Source organism: Paramisgurnus dabryanus, chromosome 4, assembly GCF_030506205.2.
Source record: "Paramisgurnus dabryanus chromosome 4, PD_genome_1.1, whole genome shotgun sequence".
Classification (NCBI taxonomy): Eukaryota; Metazoa; Chordata; class Actinopteri; order Cypriniformes; family Cobitidae; genus Paramisgurnus; species Paramisgurnus dabryanus.
In genome coordinates this window covers 35,457,764-35,477,192 of record NC_133340.1, presented here as the reverse complement: position 1 = coordinate 35,477,192, position 19,429 = coordinate 35,457,764, and the positions used below count along the sequence as shown (strand labels likewise).

General features: G+C 37.0%; 2 protein-coding genes across 4 annotated transcripts in view; both read left to right on the top strand.

Moving 5' to 3' along the window:
- The window catches only part of iqce (IQ motif containing E), a 14,015-nt gene extending 1,492 nt beyond the window's left edge, over nucleotides 1–12,523 (top strand). For both annotated transcript variants that reach the window (XM_065254370.2, XM_065254368.2), the window contains 19 exons: nucleotides 534–689; nucleotides 847–966; nucleotides 1,066–1,136; nucleotides 1,422–1,535; nucleotides 1,649–1,699; nucleotides 2,140–2,210; nucleotides 3,621–3,693; nucleotides 3,797–3,837; nucleotides 3,916–4,085; nucleotides 6,254–6,309; nucleotides 7,183–7,400; nucleotides 8,007–8,105; nucleotides 9,798–9,891; nucleotides 10,044–10,166; nucleotides 10,245–10,346; nucleotides 10,717–10,829; nucleotides 11,354–11,469; nucleotides 11,570–11,620; nucleotides 11,777–12,523. In XM_065254370.2, coding sequence (XP_065110442.1) covers nucleotides 534–689; nucleotides 847–966; nucleotides 1,066–1,136; nucleotides 1,422–1,535; nucleotides 1,649–1,699; nucleotides 2,140–2,210; nucleotides 3,621–3,693; nucleotides 3,797–3,837; nucleotides 3,916–4,085; nucleotides 6,254–6,309; nucleotides 7,183–7,400; nucleotides 8,007–8,105; nucleotides 9,798–9,891; nucleotides 10,044–10,166; nucleotides 10,245–10,346; nucleotides 10,717–10,829; nucleotides 11,354–11,469; nucleotides 11,570–11,620; nucleotides 11,777–11,937 — 2,000 coding nt within the window. In that variant the 3' untranslated portion in view covers nucleotides 11,938–12,523. The remainder of the gene's footprint in view (nucleotides 1–533; nucleotides 690–846; nucleotides 967–1,065; nucleotides 1,137–1,421; nucleotides 1,536–1,648; nucleotides 1,700–2,139; nucleotides 2,211–3,620; nucleotides 3,694–3,796; nucleotides 3,838–3,915; nucleotides 4,086–6,253; nucleotides 6,310–7,182; nucleotides 7,401–8,006; nucleotides 8,106–9,797; nucleotides 9,892–10,043; nucleotides 10,167–10,244; nucleotides 10,347–10,716; nucleotides 10,830–11,353; nucleotides 11,470–11,569; nucleotides 11,621–11,776) is intronic.
- Nucleotides 12,524–13,073: 550 nt separating this feature from the next.
- ttyh3b (tweety family member 3b) overlaps nucleotides 13,074–19,429 on the top strand; it is a 43,103-nt gene continuing 36,747 nt past the window's right edge. For both annotated transcript variants that reach the window (XM_065254367.2, XM_073814393.1), the window contains exons 1-2: nucleotides 13,074–13,569; nucleotides 13,920–14,072. In XM_065254367.2, coding sequence (XP_065110439.1) covers nucleotides 13,947–14,072 — 126 coding nt within the window. In that variant the 5' untranslated portion in view covers nucleotides 13,074–13,569; nucleotides 13,920–13,946. The remainder of the gene's footprint in view (nucleotides 13,570–13,919; nucleotides 14,073–19,429) is intronic.

Below are 19,429 nucleotides of genomic sequence, written 5' to 3'. Positions count from 1 at the left end.
ATTAGACTGTAAACAAAGCCCAGGCACACAAAAAAAACAAAACAGCTGGGGCGCACCAGATAACACGTCAGCCGCGTCACTGCAGTCACGTGACTTTAGTCTTGTACATGCGCTTCACAACAGAATCGAAAGACAAGACAATGCTGAATAAAGTCGTAATTTTTGTTCTTTTTTCACCAAAATGTATTTTGACGTGTGACTTTCAAAACACATAGAGAAGCTACGGTAGCTGCCACAGGACAAACACGTCATTGCCTAAGACAACATAGTGGCAAAGCGCGCTCTATAGAACAGTTTGTCCATTAAGGCTAGAAACATGGCGCTCAAAATGGCCACTTACGTGTAAGGGGACTCGCTGTGTATGTAAATAAAAATGGCTAATTTTAAAACAATTAAAACAATACATTTTATTTTGTAAGGTCTTTATACTCCACTGGTAATATAGTTAGGTATATTATATTGCATTTCTGTCAAGAGATCTTTTTAAAAGTTACACAATGCACCTTTAAATATTTTTTTGTGTGTTTCTTTAGAGTCGCCATACCTGAACAGTGCAAATCTGCATCCGAAAAGAAACCAAGTAGCATCTTGGAGGACTGCGATAAAGACCCAACTCCATAAATCCGAAACCTCTCCGACTGGTACACCCAGCAGGGACGTCTGGCTGCACTTACAAAATGATGCACACGGTCTGATCTTTTTATTAATATTGTGGCTAAAACTGTACCGTTCTCTGTCTCTGCTATAATCTGCATTTTACGAATTAATCACACTCAGAGGTCTAAATACTCAGACTATTAAACCTGTACATGTATAGAGCTTTACTGTTAATGCATTTTATATCAGGGGCCTTATCAAAGTCTCCTAAAGGAGTGGATTACAGTATCACACAGGCCAGCATACCTGAATACTTGAAAGAGGCATTAGGAATGAAAAAGCCCAAATATTCTCGATCCTCATCTAATGGTTAGTGACTTGTGTGTTTATGACATATTGTAATTTTGAATAGCATGTTTGTCCACGTGAAAGGTTGTTAATTATTTCATTTTTGTGTTATTTAATAAGGTTTTGCTCCAGGGACTCCAGACTACAAAGAGAAGGAGGATATGTATGATGAAATAATTGATTTAAAAAAGGTAAATGTTGCTTTGTTAACAATAACATTTCTATTAGATGTTTCTTAATTAATATTTGTGTACTCTTTTTCACTGATATTGCTCACAATCCTTTTTGTTATGCAAATGAAGTCAACCATTCTCTAATGAGGTATCAATATGCAATGTTATGATGTGGTTTTAATACTGTTGTAGTATCAGAAGTATGTGCGTTCCTATCAGTATGAGTATACCAAGAAGTACATTTGATATACACAATTTTTTCAGAATGCATGATTTTTACTCTTAGTTGTCTGTCTCTCTCAGACCATCCAAGCCCAAAAGGCTGAATCTGACAAGATAAAGGCCAAACTGCGACGTCTCGAAGAGGACACCGTTAAGAAAGACAGACAAATCGAACAGCTGCTGGACCCAGCAAAGGTTATGAACCTATGATCAACAAATCTCACAACAGTGATAAGTTTATGTAATCATTTGCACAAACTAAAGGCGTCTATTTGAAAATGTTTTACATTTGTGCTTTAAAAACGTAGGACCCGGAGTATGCCAGGGGCTTAGTGGACAAGAAAACCGATCATAGATCAGTGAGTATGCAGTTATGATAATTTTGCACAACCATCTATTGTTAATTATATCTTTACCTTTTCATACTGTATGTGACCATGGACCACAAAACCAATCATAAGTAGAAGAGATGCTTTTGTAGCAATAGCAAAAAAAAAGTAGGATATTAGGATCATGTTTCATAAAGATATTTTGTAAATTTCCTACCGTAAATATATCAAAATGTATTTCTTTTTAATAATATGTGTTGCTAAGGACTTCATTTGGACAACTTTAAAGGTGATTTCTCAATATTCAGATTTTTTGCACTCTCAAATAAGAGATTTTAAATTGTTTTATCTCGCCCAAATATTGTCATATCCTAATGACTGGTTTTGTAGTCCAGGGGTAGTATGGGAAAATGATGTGATGCAAAATAAAATTGTTTTCTCTTTCTTTTGTTTAACTCCTACACTTCTAGGTCATCAATGGACTGAAACACAGAGTCATGCGACTGGAGCAGCAGTGCAGAGAGAAGGAGAATGCATTGAGGTCTGATTCATTCACATTATACATTCATGCTATTATTCAGCTTATGGTGAATCAGTATCCTACAGATGAAGAACAAAACTCATTGTTATGCACAATGGATACCATCGGATCCAAAAGAGATCACAATAAAAATCTCATATATAAATATATTTGTTTAACTCTTTCCCTGCCATTAATTAGTTGACTCGTCAATTAAGACAAAACACTTCCCTGCCAATGATGAGTTTTTCAGCAATCCATATTTTGATCATCTGAATCTGATCTCTATCAAAAGTCCTTCAAAAAATTCAATTATCTCAGCTTTTTGCTTTAAAATTAGGTATTTTTGAAGAAACTTACCCATATTTGAGAGGTGATGAAATGAAAAAATTAAAATAGGATGAAATGTTTTTTTGTTTTTTTAAAGCAGAGGGTCTGTTCTTTCATTTTATATATTGTTTGTTTATACATTTAAAGAAGAACATTTTCTGGAAGGCATTAAACTTTTGTGAAAATTATTTAAAAAAATGCTGGCCCTGGCTGGCAACTTTTTTTAAAACGCTGGCGAAAGAGTTAAATATTTTTTTAAATAAGAGTAAAGAATAGTTACAATTATAGTAATCATAGGATTACCATGATAAAAATGTAAAGACACTTGTAAAATCAAAGGTAAATTTTTTTTTACTTTCATTTAAAATATGATAACACAATTGGAGTCTATGCCAGTCTAAATGCATACAGTCAAATAAAATAAAAGAGGAGATATATTAAAAAATAATAAATTCTGAAATGCATGTAAAGATTTCAGTTAAATTTTATTGAATTGTTATGCTGGTGATATAATTTGTCAGGAAATGCCATTTATTACAAAACAACAACAATAATATACTGAATGTCTGGGATCCATGGCTGCTATGAATTGCCAAGGGCCGCCCAAGAGGCCATATGACTGACACGTAAAGCAACCAATCACGTTTCCCTTTGAGCCGTGTCATGTTTAGGGACTAGGAAATGCCTCGACAATAACACACCAGTTTGCAACCAGTAAATCATTAATTCACAAGCATCTCTGAAGTTTATAACAACAGTGGCAAACACATAAAAATATCTCTTTTAGATCCCACTAATTGCGTCAAGCAAAACTCTTGAAAGTCTTTTAAAGACTTTATGCCGTGAACCTTGCATACTGTTCAGCTTTGTGTTGTTTCCAGGCAGATCGTTAAAGAACGTGACACACACGTTTCCCAGAAATTAATAATTCAACAATTCTTGTACAATTCAACCAATCAGAGGAAGACTTCGAAGCTCCTGAAATGTTTCCAGAAAAGAGAGCCATATGCATCAGACGTTCAGCCCACGGTCAGTGGGTGTGGCGTCTGAAGTTGAGACTAGTAGTGCCAAAACTGATAAATATTGTATTTGTCTTCACAGTCAACTTCAGAGTGACCTTAAAACTACCAACATGCAGGAAATGAAGATCACCGTAGAAACTTACTATGAAGAGGTAACTTAAAGTGCATTTAATTATACAAAAAATCCTTTAATTAAATGTACTCAGATTTTTTGTGTTCAGCTTAAGTGATAAAAGTCTGTATTTTCATGCTTAGGTTCAAAGGTTGCGTGTGCTGTTGGAGTTAGCAGAGAAAAGGTACAAACATTGTTTATTTTAAAGTTAATGATATCTCTTGATCTTATGTGATTTGAATCTCTCTTTCTCTGTCTCTAGTAATAATGCAGAAAGCAAAGATGCCAGGCAAAAGAACAAAGCCCTTAGTGCAACAGTGCTGAAACTCACAAAGACTGTTAAACAGTTGGAGGATGAGAACCAGGAACTAAAACAAGAAATGACACGAGAAGAGATCAGCATGCTGGAAAGCCCTGTGTGCCGGGCCAAGGGTACTTAGAGTACATTTACAATTCACATTTTAAAGGCGCAAAAGAAGATGTTTTTCGCCGACTGAGAATCCAAAAACGAGCGCATTTAAATGAGCGCATGCGTAAGAACAGCCTCCCTCCTTCACAGCTCATTTCTAGGGAACGCCTTCCAAAACTCGTGCACGAATATTTGAACACGAGTGTTTGTTTAACAATGGCATATGCTGTGTCGCGTGACTCGTGTCAGTGGATTCATTATGTGAAATGATGATAATAAACAAATAAGACGTTAAAACGTTAGATCAGTCTACGCTACTCCCATTTCAACTAGCATGTAGCAGACTGGTAACTGCCTTACAACTACAGTACAAGAACAACGTCAATATACTTGAATAACAGTACAACAATAATTATTCCACAAAGAAAGAATAATCACTATTACCTGTCGGGAAGAATTTTTGCGAACTGCGCGTCTGTCTTGACACCTCTCTGTTCCTTCATTGCTCTCCAGCGTTGAAATGTTTCTCCAATAATGACTCTGTTTACATTACGTTCTTCTGACAATTTTCTCCTATTCCAAGCGGCTTAAAAAAGTCTTTCTTTTGCGTCCTCCTTCGAGTTTCTTCTCTACCGTGGTGCAAATTCGAGGAGGAAAGCAGGATCGACAATGAAAACAAACCGAAACTTAAGACGGAGTTTCATGCGCTATGCGCATGCGTCGCCTGTGTTTAGTTACTGGAGCGCGCACGTCTCTCACAAGGATCGTAATGGCAGTGATTGACAAGCCAGAGGGCCAATCGCTTATGCAATGACCGCATGAGCAATTGGCTGATGTTTTTAAGGCCCTATCTTGTGCACAGATGACGTATATTAATAATATTAATTTCAGTGCAGCTAATAAATAGTCTTTTATCATTTAGTAAAGACAGTTTCAAGTAATATTGCAAAAATGTATTAAACAAACATCCTCTTTTCCATCTTTAACCAGACTTAAAGGTATAGTTCATAAAAATATGAAAATGCCCTCATAAGTTATTCAGCCGTGTGCCATCCCAGATCTATATAACCTTCATTCTTTAGTTGAACACAAAAATCACTTTATATTAAAATGCTGTCATGTCATTTTCTTATATGGCGGCCAGTAGAGATATGATAAACTGGTAAATATTTGTCAACCGGTAGAGATTTTGGACAATCGTCACTATCGAGGTTACACACCCACATCACATTGCTGTGCGCCTGGTCACAAAAACTTAACATGTACAAGTATTTAAGCACCGCAGTTAAAAAAACAAGTGATTCTAAGCCATTAAAACATGATGAAACAAGCATGTGACAACTAGTCAGGAAACACGCAAGAACCAATCAGAGTCAATGTTATCAATGTGCTGCCATTTTTATGTCATACATAATACATGTCAATGACCACGTTTACATACACACTAATAATGGGATTTTTCCAATAATCAGAGTAAGGACTTAATCGCAGTAAGATGTTGACATGACTGGAGCTAACCTCTTCACCCTGTTTGCTTGCAGTTTTTATTTTCTGATTATTCGCTAATGATTGTGCTTATTATTCACACATAGCCCAATGCAGAGTACAAATGATGAACACACATATACTGTCCACTGTTTTAATTTACTTACGTTAAAAGACAAACACACGATGAGACATATTAGGCCCGGTTTTATACGCTGCTGTCACGTTTTTTGAGCTGTTTATTGGATGAAGGCAGACTGCTGACAGAGTCGTGTTGACAGATTTCGGGGAAAACTTCCTAGTTTAAAACGAATTGACGATTGGGGTGCGCACACTTCAGTTAGTGCGGTATAAATCCGATAAAAGTGTTTACATGGCTGCATACTGCGAATTAAAATGGCGTACGCCACCTGTTTTAAAACTTCTATTCTTGCTGCGATTATGAACTTATATGCATTATTTTTATCAAAGTATTATGTTTACATGAAGCAAAGCATAATCGCAATATTGCCAAAATCACATTATGAGGGTGCATGTAAACGTGGTCATTGTTTCTGTTTTCAACCTAAAATTATGGGCATTCTGATGTGTGCCTTAATATTAAATAAAATAATGTATAAATATAATAAATATGTTTTTAGGTATTTTAGGATATTTATATGTTCTGAGTGGAAGTCAACCATATAATACGTGTTTGTGTTTATAGGTTATATGGATTGGAGTAAACAGAGACTGGTCCGACGAATCCTGGACCTCGAAAAGGTTTTGCCATCTTTAATATTAGACACCCTACCTCATAGAAAGCATGATCACTAGTGTATAATTTATATATCATCCGATTGAATGCTAAATCTTTTGGGATTGTATCGCATACATAGTGCAAGATCACAATGTGAGGTCACATTGATTATGCCCCGCCCACTTACAGTCTTGCATTACAATAGTTTCCACCCTCAGCGAGTTGTACTCTGTCCACTAGATACTATTGTTTCAGACTGTATTAATCTGATCTATTTTAACTGACTGTTTGTAAGGGGGTGAAGAGCTGTGGCTCATTTGCATTTAAAGGTACAGACATTAAAACAGCGCGTTTTTTCTCCCACCCAAATAGGGGCATTTCGGACATGCTATAATAAATGATCTGTGGGGTATTTTGACCTGAAACTTCACAGACACATTCTGGGCACACCTGACACTTACATTGCATCTTGTTAAAAGGCCATAAAAGGTGCCCTTTAAAGGGGTTATATGATGTTGCTTAAAAGAACATGGTTTTGTGTATTTGGTGTAATGCAATTTTTGTTTTGATTTATTTTTCGTGAATATGTGGAGGCATGTTTAAATGACACATTTTAGGAAGGCGTGGATGAGCCTTCACTATTATAAAGAATATCTCTTTGGATTTAAGACTTTAATCTTTGAGACTTTACAGATCTTATATATGCACAAACAGCTTTTAACACTTCAGACAAAGGAAAACATAAAATCACTCCCTTTAATCAGTTTTTGCCCTTGTATGCACCTGTTTTGGTGGATTAGGTGGACACACAACAGTCTTTGTCTGTTTAAGCAATGCAAATGTTTTCAAATATGTGTTCAATATAAATTTACTTACAATATCTATTTTTTTTACAGAGAGTCGAGCAGATGAAGAATCTTCAGGTCTCTAAAGTGTCAGGGTCACAGAAGGGCCCAGATGAAGTCACCGAGTCTGAATTAGCCAATCAGAGCAAATCTGTTGATGCAGAGATAAACCTGTCATTGAATACTGAGACTAATGCGCATCTAAGAGACATGCTTAAGAAACTTCAAGTGGAGAATAAAGAATTAAAGGAAAAACTAACCTGCCGAGAGTGAGTTGACACAGACATACACACATCATAGCACAGTACAATACTATCTATTAACAACAAAATAATTCATACAGAATGGCAATAGCAATGGTTTATGTAAATGGTCCCATGATGTTATAATGTACAGTAGTACCATATTATGTGTGGTGATCCGTTACTGTTGTGTTAGCTAAAGTTGCATTGCGTAACTTTTAAAAGGATTTCTTGACAAAAATGCAATAAATATACATAATTACTATATTATCCGTGGTGTATAAAGACCTTACATAATGAATTGTATTATTTTTATTACCTTAGAATGAGTCGTTTTTATCTACATATATCTCATGTTTTTACAGTAGCCCTAAACGGACACACTGCTCTATGGAGTGCATTTTGTCTCTACGTTGTCTCAGACAATGACTTGTTTATCCTGTGGCGGCTTCCGTAGCTTCACTATGCGTTTCGAAAGGGAGGGTTGAGCTGTGGACTTAGGCGTTGGTTGCAGTGCACAGTCTTACCACTAGATGCCACTAAAAATCTACACAGTGTACCTTTAATTGCAAAGTGTTTCAGGTTGTTTAAAGTACTTTGGAGTTATTCTTTAAATAATTTTGTTTTATTCAGTGAGGAGAAAAAGCAGCTGTCTTTTGAGAAGGATGAAAGCATGAAAGAAGTGCTTAAAGAACAAATCAAAGACCATGAAAGACTGATGCAGACACACAGGTTTGGAATATAATACGTAGTATACTGTGGTTTTTGCTAATGCACCAGACACATCCTAGAAAGGGTTAACTGTTGATGAATTCTCAAGAATCTTAAATCTAAATGTGATATTATGTGTGACACACTTTTAAAAGTTATTTTATATGGATTTACATTTACAATTAAATTTTAGTGGAGTTTTACCACAGCACATGTCTGTATCATACCTTACACACTTTTTTTTTACATTTATACATTTGGCAGATCCTTTTATGTAAAGAGCGCATTTAATCAATACATTAGTGATCCTGGACCACAAAACCAGCCTATTTATTCAGTTTTCATGTCATGCATGGTTTGATAATATTTGAACGAGATACAACTATTTGAAAATATGGAATCTTGAGGTGGCAAAAAAATCTAAATATTAGAAAATCGTCTTTAAAGTTGTCCGAATAAAGTCCTTAGCAACAAGTATTATTAATGATAAATATTTTTTATATATATTTATGATATGAAGTTTGCAAAATATGATTTATTTACTTAAAGGGATAGTTCGGCCAAAAATGATATTAAACCCATGATTTACTGGACCCCCAAGCTGTCCGAGTTGCATATGTCCATCGTTTTTCAGACAAACACATTTTCGGATATTTTATAAAATGTTTTAGATCTTTCAGTTGATTAAATGTAATGTTACGGGGTCCACCCATAGTCCACGACCTTTAAGTCCGAAAAAAGTGCGTCCATCCTTCACAAATTAAATCCAAACGGCTCCAGGATGATAAACAAAGGTCTTCTGAGGGTAATCCGTGCGGTGTTGTTGTAGAAATATCCATATTTAAAACTTTATTAACTAAAATAACTACCTTCCGGTAGCGCCGCCATCTTAGTTGTGTCCGCATTCAGGAGAGAGTATTAGCGTAGTGTACGCACTTTTCTTAGTGACGTATGACAAATTCGGAGGGCGGGGGCACAGAGCAGCAGCAGAGTAGCCTCCGTAGGCTGCGTAAGCTCTCATCCTGAATGCGGACGCATTAATTTGTGAAGGATGGACGCACTTTTTTTGACTTTAAGGTCGTGGACTATGGGTGGACCCCGTAACATTACATTAAATCAACTGAAAGATCTAAAATATTTTATAAAATATCTGAAAATGTGTTTGTTTGAAAAACGATGGACATATGCAACTCGGACAGCTTGGGGGTGAGTAAATCATGGGTTTAATATCATTTTTGGCCGAACTATCCCTTTAATATCCTAATGATTTTTTGCAAAAATAATACAATGTATTGTAGGCTATTGCTACAAATATACCCATACGACTTATGACTGGTTTACTGGTCTAGGGTCAAAATTTTTCATCAGTTTCATATTTTTTTGTATGTAACAACAACATGCAATATGTTAGTTTGTGATATTATTGGTTAATATAATTTTCCTCACCCAAATGGCCTTAGTTATGTCAGCAAATAGGCATATTTTGCACATGTTCCTGTAAATGCATTAGCAGCGCAAAAGGTCATGGGTTCAAGCCCAGGGAACACACATGCTAATAAAAAATGTATTGAAATGCACAGAAAGTCGCTTTGGATTAAAGCGTCTGCCAAATAATCCATAAATGTAAATGAACAGTAATAAATCATGAACAATATGACCAGAAACATTTATAAAACACTAAAAAGTTGTTTTTTGATTTCATGTTTTTTTAAGGCAGGAGATGGGAGCGCTTATCAAAGAACTCAACTGTTTAAAGGAAAAACTGGAGGAGGAGAGAAAAATCAGATTCGTACAGGAAACAAGTCAGGTACATCCTGACCGTCTCTTTCACTGATAATCTCTTTTTAAGTAGGTTGACTCAAACAGGGAATACGCCAACTGTACTGAGCATGATTACCCACGTTGAACATATCTGATGAAACAAAATGAAACCCTTACATCACACACCTCCTCTCACAGGTCCCGGACGCTTGTTTGTCACTAACATGCATGGAAAAATCATCACCATTATTGCCGGAACAGATGGTTAAAAACAGAGCAGCTAATGTTATCCAGACACACTGGCGTTCACACCGAGCGCGGGTTGGTAAAACACACGCCAACCCAATATTTACATAATTTGTCATTTAAATATTAACCACTTTTTTCACTTTTTCTAAGGATCTGGTTTTTCTGCAGTCCTGCATCAGAGGGCATTTAACCAGACATAGGCAATTAAATAGACAGACAATGGCAGACCCAGGACCTGCCTCTGTTGCCATGGTAACCATTTTTTGCTTATTTACAGGATGTTTATAGAACAGTATGTCGTGTTTTGAGTCAAACTGAGCAATAATTGAGTGAACTGTTTTGGCTTTAGATAGATAGATAGATAGATAGATAGATAGATAGATAGATAGATAGATAGATAGATAGATAGATAGATAGATAGATAGATAGATAGATAAAATGATGATAAGATGCGATACGATACGAGGGTACCACATGAGCAAGTATTATATATATGATGCTTGGTCAGTGTTAACTTTGAATACTAGTACCATGTTATTGCATAAACCTCGAACAATTGGAAATGTTGTCTGTATACGCAGCAGTAAAATAATTAATGATGCAAGTTAACTGTGTTTTTCAGATACAGTCAGATACAAACACTCGGGCTGTTGGTTGTGTCCAGGATGCAGAAGTGACCCTGCTTCAGTCTGTTTTTAGGGCTCATATCAAACGCAGCATGCTGAGGACGGAAAGGTGATGTGACATCTTATATAGACGAACATACTTCATTGATTCACAAACAACACCCAGTACACTTCATAGACGCAAACTAAATCTTTAACACTAAAGTAAGTGTGGTTCATGAGTAAATCAAATAAAAAAATCCTCATAAAGCCAAATTAGTTTGAGCCAAGCATGTTTTTTAACTTATATTCTTATTAAAGCAAGACTGTGTAGTTTCCATGTAAAAATGACTTACAGCTCCCCCATGTGGTTGAAAAGCGCAACAGTGCCTGTTATCAGACACTCTTCTGCAGGCAGGGGGAGGTGCGGGGCTGTGTTTCCTACCCTCCACCGCCACTTTCAGAGTGTGCTTGTAGCAGCTAGGAGGCTGCTCAGGTTGCAGCAACAGTACAATTTGTCCAGTTAAAAGTTGTTCTATCACTGAAATAATTTTAGAGACATTATTTAAAGGTAAAAAAACTACATACTGTTGCTTTAAATGAGTGCAGTATACTTTTGTTTTAGGTTTTTCATATATGTATTCAATGTTGCAGGGCATCTACAAATACAGAATCTTCCACTTATGTGAAAATGCAGCCTCTCTCTATTCCTCCACTGTTGTCCAGAGGCTCCTCGCAGGCCACATTCAAGAATAAAGTGCCAACCTCAGGTCAAGAAATGATTCATTTTGATTAGTCTGGCCACCCTTTAAATTAACCTCTCTTTTAAACCCCAGTGGCTGTTATCATATGTTCATTTCGTTCTTCTAGGTGGAACTCAGAATGGTGAGGGGATTACAGAAGAACCAAATTCACTTCTAGGTTAGAATACAGGATTTTTTAACATCATTCATTAATATTTCTGAAACCACAATTTTATACTCGCATCTTCATATATAAACTGCCTTTATAACTTCACAATACATAATCGTCTGTTTATTGGAATGACGTTCATGATTTTGGTTTGTCGCTATTAAGTTGAAAGAAACTTCCAAGAACATCCATCAGCACCGGAAGTCCCAAAGACAGTCGATTCGGACGACTCCGACGATGACATCATCATGTCTCCTTCAAGGCCTTTGAGAAAAAGAGAAACATGCCTGTATCCCCTTGACGCAAATGACTTGATTTCGTTCTAAACATTTAAGGATATAAACTGACATCTATGAGGGCCATAACAAAGAGTACACAAATGATGGATCATTATGGTGGTTATCACACTTTATCATTCAACAAAAACTGGATTGTTTTGACTCCTAAGCCTTCAAAATGGAGATGATTTGTAAAGAGAAGTTGTTTTCACACTTCAAACGTGCCTTGCGATAAATGCTCATATTAATTAAATGATTACCAGGGATCATTATGTTTTTTTTTTGTTTAGTTCTGACAGCTCAATAACATTTTTAAGTTAACTTGAGGAAAAGTCTTATAAAGGAAACTGAAGCCATGTATGCATTTAAGGTACCTCGGATAGATACAAATTTGTTGTCAAACACCACCAATGTAACGTATTGTGACATAAATCCTTTGCTGTGTCATTTAAAAGTTTGTTTGTTTGTCATTAATGTGTATATACAGTAATGCAAATGGCACTGAAAACTCCTTAAAAACTACTTTCTGTGTTCTTTGCTGTTTCTGTCGTCTTGGTTTAATGTTAGGTTTAAACCAATGCATTTATTTCATGTGCTTGAATGTGTTTTTTTATTAAAAACTTTGTTTTGGTCATTGTCGTGCGTATTTAAAGTGAAAATATCAATCAAGCGTTTAGTATAGAAAAAACTTCATCCTAAAACCTCACCATGGTCTTTAATATATACCGTATATAAATTTGTTAACTGCAATGTCGGAAATGTTGTATATTGTTTTTGCACATGGTTAAATAAATGCAAGGGGAAAATACCAATTAGGATTGCAAGAGAGAAGACTTCAGTAATAACTATATATATATATATATATATATATATATATATATATAGGGAATTATATTGGTTTTAATGGAAACTATAATGCTCACTACTGGTAATCTGTTGTGTTGGTGGGATGTTATCTTGCCGATGGGAACCCAGAGAGCACCATTAAATCCTACTGGAATAAGGCCCAAAACACACGGCATAAAGTAAATATTTAATGGTTTTACGGGAAAATCTAATGGTTAATAATAACGTGTTTTAAATTTCTAAGGACACTATTATAATTTGTGTTTTTAGCATGGGTGAGTTGCTGTTGCATCTCATGACCACTAGAGGCCAGTGAACGCACTAAATCATTTATTGAATCTGGATGACCGACTGACATCAACTGGCCGCATTTCCAGCTCGTAAATCACTGGTTCACCTCGTAATGTTTAATATCATCGGCTATATTTCTACATAATTCAATTCTAACTCGATGTAAATAAAGAAGGGTTGATCACAGCCGTCAATCGGAGGGGAGCGGCGCGTGACCACCATAAAACAAAAGCGCACGATCTTGCTTTCGGAGGACATCAAAGGCATTTAAAGCTCTCCCTTCATTCTCAGTGTGTGTAGCTAGATCGCTGGACAACACAGACACCGGTGCTTAGATCAAGTGGACAACATATTGGATGTTGAGCAGAAATAAACCGATTAAAACATCGCGAGACGGAATACGTTTCATTCATCGAGGCACGCGACTGTTTGCATCAAGGACTTCTTTCCAACTGGGATCTTGGTGAAATTTGTTTTATGCATTTATTGTCACCAGTCTCACTGGAGATTTCTTCTGGAAATATGGATTAGCCTCTTTAAAGGGTAAGAAAGCCTGTCTGCTCATTATGTATTTCCAAAATTAGCGATGAAAATAATTTATGAATAATTAATAAATCACATATTCAAATAATACAGCGAATGATTGATAAATAACCAATAACAAAAAAAAAAAATCATGCAAGTGGACGAAAAATACCGACTAACGTTACAGAAATAGTTGCATTTGTTTGCATTGGGGGTCTTTGCTGCAGATTTTAACCCCTGCCTAACTGGAGAGGGGTTTTGTAAAGGGACACTTAAAAGGCATTTGATGCAATGCGACGCGATCTCATTGGTGCCGATGTGTGTTTATGCTCGGCTCCTGAATACAACATTGTATGTGTGTTTTACAGTAAAACATCTACAGCTGCGTGACCGCTATGGCTGCCGTGGTGAATTATTCCCCGCCGTGGTGGGTGAACCTTTTCCACCGCCTTCCCCACTTCAACCTACAGTTTCAGCTGACCAGTAGCGACTTCCGACCTGAGGACTCCGAGTATCAAAAGGTGGGTCGAGAAAATCCGAGCCAACATTACGATAGACGAGCACGCGCGCGACGGCGGGAGCATCAAAGTATGTTCTCTGGCATGACGTCATCCCATGAAGCGTTTACTGCAGTGTGGGCAACTCAGGCGAATAGTTATTATTAGATCGTGAGACATTTTATTCAGACTCTTAAATTAAGAGTGTGTCATATATGTCATATTTTGACATCCAAATGGGTTGTGTTTTCATTTGGCTTAGTTGGTTAAGAATTGGTAAAGCCATGGGTTTGATTTCCAGGGAACACACGTGCTGATTTAACATACAGCTTGAATGCACTGTAAGTCCGTTTGAAAACCATCTGGCATATGTAAAAATGTAACACATAATTCATAAGGATTTTTGATTAAACTCAATGTCAGAATGGTGGTGAGGTTGGACTTTGGAGAAATGCTAGACTCTGGTGCAATGTAGTATTGAAAAGTCAATTAGAAAAGACTTGGTTTCAATAAAGCGCTGCTTTTATGCCTAAAGAGTGGCATTGATTTTTAATCTGTTTGTAATGACTTCATCTCACCGAGCTCACACGGTACACCAGAGCGGATTGTCCAATCGCTGAGCAGTTACCATCCAGAAGTGATGTTATTTCTGGAAGCTGAAGTGTTTTCTGAGATTTCATGCTGTTGGTTCATGCTGCATTTGGGTTTACATGCCCACACAAATCAATTACCACCAAAACGTATGACTATGTGCACGTATAGACTACATATGAAACACAGATTTGCATGCACATGCAACATTTTTCTGTACGTTTCAAGTTTTCACACAGGGTAGTTGTCTAAGGGCTGTAGTTTCAAATACACAGATGGTTGTTTTCCTAGCTGTGGCTTTGCTTTTATATCTCATGCAATTATTTCAATAAGGGCAAAGATGTGAATATTAAACACAATGAAACCACAATGATATTCACTCAGGCAAGGGATATATAATAGGTCACAAAATACATGGTTTTACAGTTTAAAGGGGACATATCATGAAAATCTGACTTTTTCCATGTTTAAGTGCTATAATTGGGTCTCCAGTGCTTCTATCCACCTAGATAATGTGTATAAAGAACAACCCAGTAACTTAGTTTTGGTAAACCATTGTCTGCAAGCATGTAAAAAAATTGGTTTTGAAACTGAAATTTGGCTCCCCTTGTGATGTCAGATGTTACCAATGCGTAGGCAATTTAACGTTCTAAAAACGTTATGAATAACATTCTTGTAACCAAATAATAACGTTAATACAACTTCTAAAAAAAATTTACGTTCTAAGAATTTTTAAAAATAAACGTTTTTAAAATCATATAGTGTGACTATATTAGGGCATGATGACTTTAGGGTATCCAAACAAAAAATAGCTTTTGAGAATAAACCTATTCTGAGAAATATAATGTTAAAGAGCACCAATGGTCCGATTCACAATTTTACATTTCCTTTGGTGTAAGTGTGTATTAGTACATGTTAACAATATGCAAAAGGTACGAACCCCAAAGTAAACGATGACGTGAGTTATCGTCTCCAACGTAAATCACTTTTCTTGGACTACAACAAACACACAGATTGTAGGCAACAGTTTACTTCCTGGAATTTGTGGTGTAGACAAGACCGACATTATCATAATTCCTCCCGCTTTGACTCACAGACTGTAAGTTAACTCCTGTTAGCATTGCATTGTGAGCGAATCTTTCAAACATGGTAAGGAGCGTCAAATTTCCGGATGATGTCAGAGGTATTCAGGCCAATCACAACGTGCAGATTAGCTGGCCAATCAGGCACACAGAGCTTTACAAATGTGTGCGTTTCAGGAAGAGAGTGAAATCTGGAGCTACAAAAGTGTACGGTATGTGGAAAATAGTGTGTTTTTTTTAACCATAAACCACGCGATCACATTGTTTTTTTTTAAACAATGAAATAGGTCCTCTTTATGTAAAAATGTGACAAATTGCCCCTGTCTCCCCTATAATGCTTTTTAGTTCAATAGCTGGTGGTGCTAATTTTAATGTTAATCTTGCAGTCACATTATTACTAAGGGGAAATACCTCCAATAATTCATAAACTCACCTGTCTTTCTCTGGCTTTGGGTGTAAACATTCAATATTCATTCCAATTTATCTAAACAGATCTGTTTAGTTCTCAGGACAGTTATTTTTTCATCACATAAACATTTATGAGTTTCATCGTACCGAAACAAAAAATGGTATTATCATGTGATTCATAGTAGTTGAATTGAGTATCATGTACGTGCCATAACAAATGGATATGATAATCATTCAGTATCATGGCACCATGGTATTTCAATCTAATATCATACCATGTAAGATCCATCTTCCTATTGCAAAAGTACATAACTGATAGCTGATATTCAGGTATTCATTTGGACAAAGCTTAAGTAACTAAAGCAACTTAACTTAAAGCTAAAGTTTTCAAGTTCAGATGTCAAGAAGTGCTGCTTACTGTTCACTTCGTAATAGAGGCTCTTTTATCAAAGCAGATATTCTCCAGAGAGCCAGTAGGAAATAACATCCAGCTGCGTGAAATTGCATCTCTTCTCGCTGGTTATAGCTGTCACTGGCTATGACCAGAGCATGCCGGTTAACACTGTGAGGCAAAATGACCATCAATCGTCTTTTGTTTTCAAAGGATGATCAGTGATGAGAATGACTGAACGAAACTCAAGGCTTCTGTAATAGAAATTGATTTTAGGATTAAACATCGCCTTGTGGCGAGATCGTTTGATTGTAATGCAATTTGTTCCTTGAGAGACACCACCAACTCTTAATCACAGTGAAAATACCTGAATACAAATAAAACCCAGAGGTTCAGTTTGCTATGAACCTTATTTTAAGTATTATTAAAGTATTAAAGGTCCACTGTGTTTAGCGGCATCTAGTGGTGAGACTGTGAACTGCACAGTGCATTGCTCACCCCTCCGTTTCGAAACGCATAGAGAGGCTATGGAAGCCGCCACAGGACAAACATGTCATCGTCTGAGACAATGTAGTGACAAAATGCGCTCTGTAAAGCAGTTTGTCCTATTAAAGGGCTACTGTAGAAACATGGCGGCACAAAATGGCAACTCCCATGTAAGGGGACCCGCGGTGTATGTAGATAAAAACGGCTCATTCTAAGGTAATAAAAACATAACAGTTCATTATGTAAGGTCTTTATACACCACTAATGACATTGTTATGTATATAATATTGCATTTCTGTCAAGAGATCCTTCTAAAAGTTACACAATGCACCTTTAAATTCAATTTAATATGCGTAGTCAACTATAAATAAGCCATCTAATGGTTACATTATGGCACTATCAAAATATTTCTCCCATCCAGTCTAATGCATCCATTTGGGGCGGTACTTTAGTTTATGTAGAAAGCAAAAATTGCACACACTTTACCTTTAAAGGAATACAAAACTTCTGTGTTGCGCGAATGTGATGACACATACATTGTGGCCAGTTTTTACAGTAATGTTTGGGTATGTGCTTGGACTGGCTGGTCTGCTTGTTCGATCTTAGGTCACTGCAAAGCCTGGGGAATGTGTGTGGGGGGGGTAGGTCCGTATGAGATGAGGTCATGACAAACCCTGGGGTCTGTCTGGCCTAGCAGAGCAGAAGAGAGCAAGCGAGGGAGGGAGGGTGAGGAGAGGAAGAAGAGGGGGTTGGGTGTTTTTGATTAAAGATGAATGCACCCCTTTCTGCGGGGGTCTGTGAATATGGGGTTTAATCCCCAATGTTTCCCAGAGTGCTTTGTAGGCATCCTTTTGTCAAGTAGACACACAGTCTTTATGTCGGTTGCCCCATCGCTGTCTTTCTCACACTCTCACACGCTCATACTGGAACACATGGGGCCTGCACTCGTTCACACCAGCACATCGAGGAAGCAAACTTTTTGGGTTTTGCAGACCACATTAGAAAAGTTTTTAAGGCACAAAGTGGCCTAAACATATAAATTTACTGTATTTTATGCACTTTTTACATTTTATTTTCAGTAACATCAAGATTTTGGTTAATATTTCAAATTTGAATTGTAAAAAAAATCTCACTTTCAATATTTACTTATGCCATCTAAGATGTATATGACTTTTCTCAGCTGAACACAAACAAATAATTTTATATTAAACTGTCATCATGTTATCTTCTTGTATGGGGGTCAGTGTGGCAACCATTCATCATTAGAGTCATCCAAATGACTTTGTTTGATCTCATTGGCTCAAAACTCTGGTTCTTGTGTTTCTTCCTGAGTCTGAAATAAAGATATCAATCAATCTTGTAAAAAAATATGCACGATAACTAGTGACATCTTATTGTGGAACTAATAAGATTCAGGGTGCGGCTGAAACCGCCTACTTTCATACTAGTGTTGGGCGATATGCCCCATTTTGAGATTGCCTCAAGAGATCGTCAACCTGTGAGATCACCAAAGACGATAGTATCCGGGGGCGGGGCTGTAGTTTGCTAATTTATTTATTTGTTCATTTTTTACTTATTTATGACAGGTCACTTGATTGGTGGACAAAAACGAAGCAATGGCAACACTTTCATGACCGCAACCTTCTTAAAACTGATGCCATTAATCCATCCGGTCCATTAAGTCCAAGCGCTCTAAAATGTCCTGTGTGCCAGGGAGTGGGAACAACAAAATTGCGGGTTTTAACCCTCTGTGCGCCTAACAACCTGCAAGGAAATGTCAAAGCCACGCATATTACAAGTTCAGGTGCTAGAAGGAGTCCATACCGTGCGCATTGAGTCCACGTGCGTGCGAGAAGGAATCCGTGCGAATTACAAGCTCTCTCGTGCAATGTGAAGCCCACAAACCCTCTCATGTGAGGAAAAGCACGCAATGCGCATGTTAATGTGAAACTATGATGATAATAATAATAACTATCGCCAACTATTGTCATGACATTATTGTCGCGTATTACAAGTTCAGGTGCTAGAAGGAGTCAATGCCGCACGCATTGAGCAAATTACAAGCTCTCTCGCTAACTATCGGCAACTATTGTCATTAAAGGCCGCTATTAGCGATATGTCTGCCGATTGTCGATACACGATACTATCGTCTATCGGCACAACCCTATTTCATTCTAAATAGTAGGTGAGGTTATTAGTGGTATGACCAAATTCATAGTATTCAAGGCGAAAAGTACCCAGATGACCTACTACTTCCGGCAAGATCCCGAAGTGTTCATTCGATAGACACTTTGCTAGAGGAGTTATCCAATGAAGAAGAAGACGGAAGGGTGCTGTTTTATTAAAAAATTTCGATAACGGTAACACGGGTCTATTCAAATGCACATACATATATTAAACAGCTGTACCTTGAGTTTAAATTG